At 25.4% G+C, this 1193-nt stretch overlaps 1 protein-coding gene across 1 annotated transcript in view; it reads left to right on the forward strand.

Annotated features, from left to right (window-relative positions):
• Positions 1-640: 640 nt before the first annotated feature.
• TRIADDRAFT_50 (uncharacterized protein) overlaps positions 641-1193 on the forward strand; it is a gene marked incomplete at both ends in the record, with an annotated part of 17271 nt that continues 16718 nt past the window's right edge. Inside the window, one exon of the mRNA XM_002114813.1 lies at positions 641-761. Coding sequence (XP_002114849.1) covers positions 641-761 — 121 coding nt within the window. The remainder of the gene's footprint in view (positions 762-1193) is intronic.

Below are 1193 nucleotides of genomic sequence, written 5' to 3' on the forward strand. Positions count from 1 at the left end.
GAATAACGGAACATGTAAGGGTAATAGTAATGGATATAATTGTACTTGTACAAGTGGATGGACCGGTAACAATTGTACAGAAGGTAAGGGTCCACATACAGTATATATATATACATATACGAATACATAATTAGGATATTATTATTCTCTCTACTTTATGCGAATATAAATATCACGAGTATCAGGTATCAAAGATTAATATAAATGGTATTAGTACAAAAATATCGAGTCTCTGTGATAATTATACGATATTACGTATAACAGATTTATTCTATTACATATAATTTTTCATCGGAGTAGTTTTCGCGCTAAAGTATTAATATTTTAGACTGTTTTTATTGATTAATTATATTTAATATAATACATTTATAGTATATATAGTGTAATTAACAAGAACTCCTTAACTGAAAACTAAGTAATCTAAGTAATATAATATTCTACTCACTAAATGGCGATTTAATCTTAAGTCATTATTTTGCATATTTTATTTAATATACTGTACAGTATTATTTAAACCATATTAACAAATAAATGAATGATAATATGAATAAGATCTTGCAAGATATACAGTACTCTTATACTGTAAATAAAACATAATCTTACGAAAGCGATGTTATAATTTTATAATATGATTATAGCAATACAATACACCAGTTACTGCGCTTCAAGCCCATGTAATAATAATGGAACATGTATAAGTAGTAACAATGGATATAATTGTACGTGTGCGGCGCAATGGACAGGAATCAATTGTTCGCAAGGTAAGTAATACAGTATACTCATATATATATAGTACGTAGTGTTCATTTAGAATAAGTTACGTTATAAAATAATAAATGGTACATTTTATTTTATTTGTATATTATAGTTAATATGTATATCATAAATTTTAGAAGCAACAGTCATAAATAGATATTGACAATATATTCCCTGGATATATTGATATTGAGAAAGCGGGATCTTGACAAATTTTATTACAATTAATTTATTCCATATCATCATTAATCAATAATCAATAATTAATAATTAGATATTATCTAACTATTAAATTTAACATTAAAATAATTTGCGTTATTCTTCTATTACAATTGCTATTGTAGAAGTTATAGACTATTGTAATTCTGACCCATGCAATAATGGAACCTGTTTGAATAATGATAGCGGATATACTTGTTCATGTATATCAGGTTGGA

This window comes from Trichoplax adhaerens, genomic scaffold (assembly GCF_000150275.1).
Source record: "Trichoplax adhaerens TRIADscaffold_9 genomic scaffold, whole genome shotgun sequence".
Taxonomy (NCBI): Eukaryota; Metazoa; Placozoa; class Uniplacotomia; order Trichoplacea; family Trichoplacidae; genus Trichoplax; species Trichoplax adhaerens.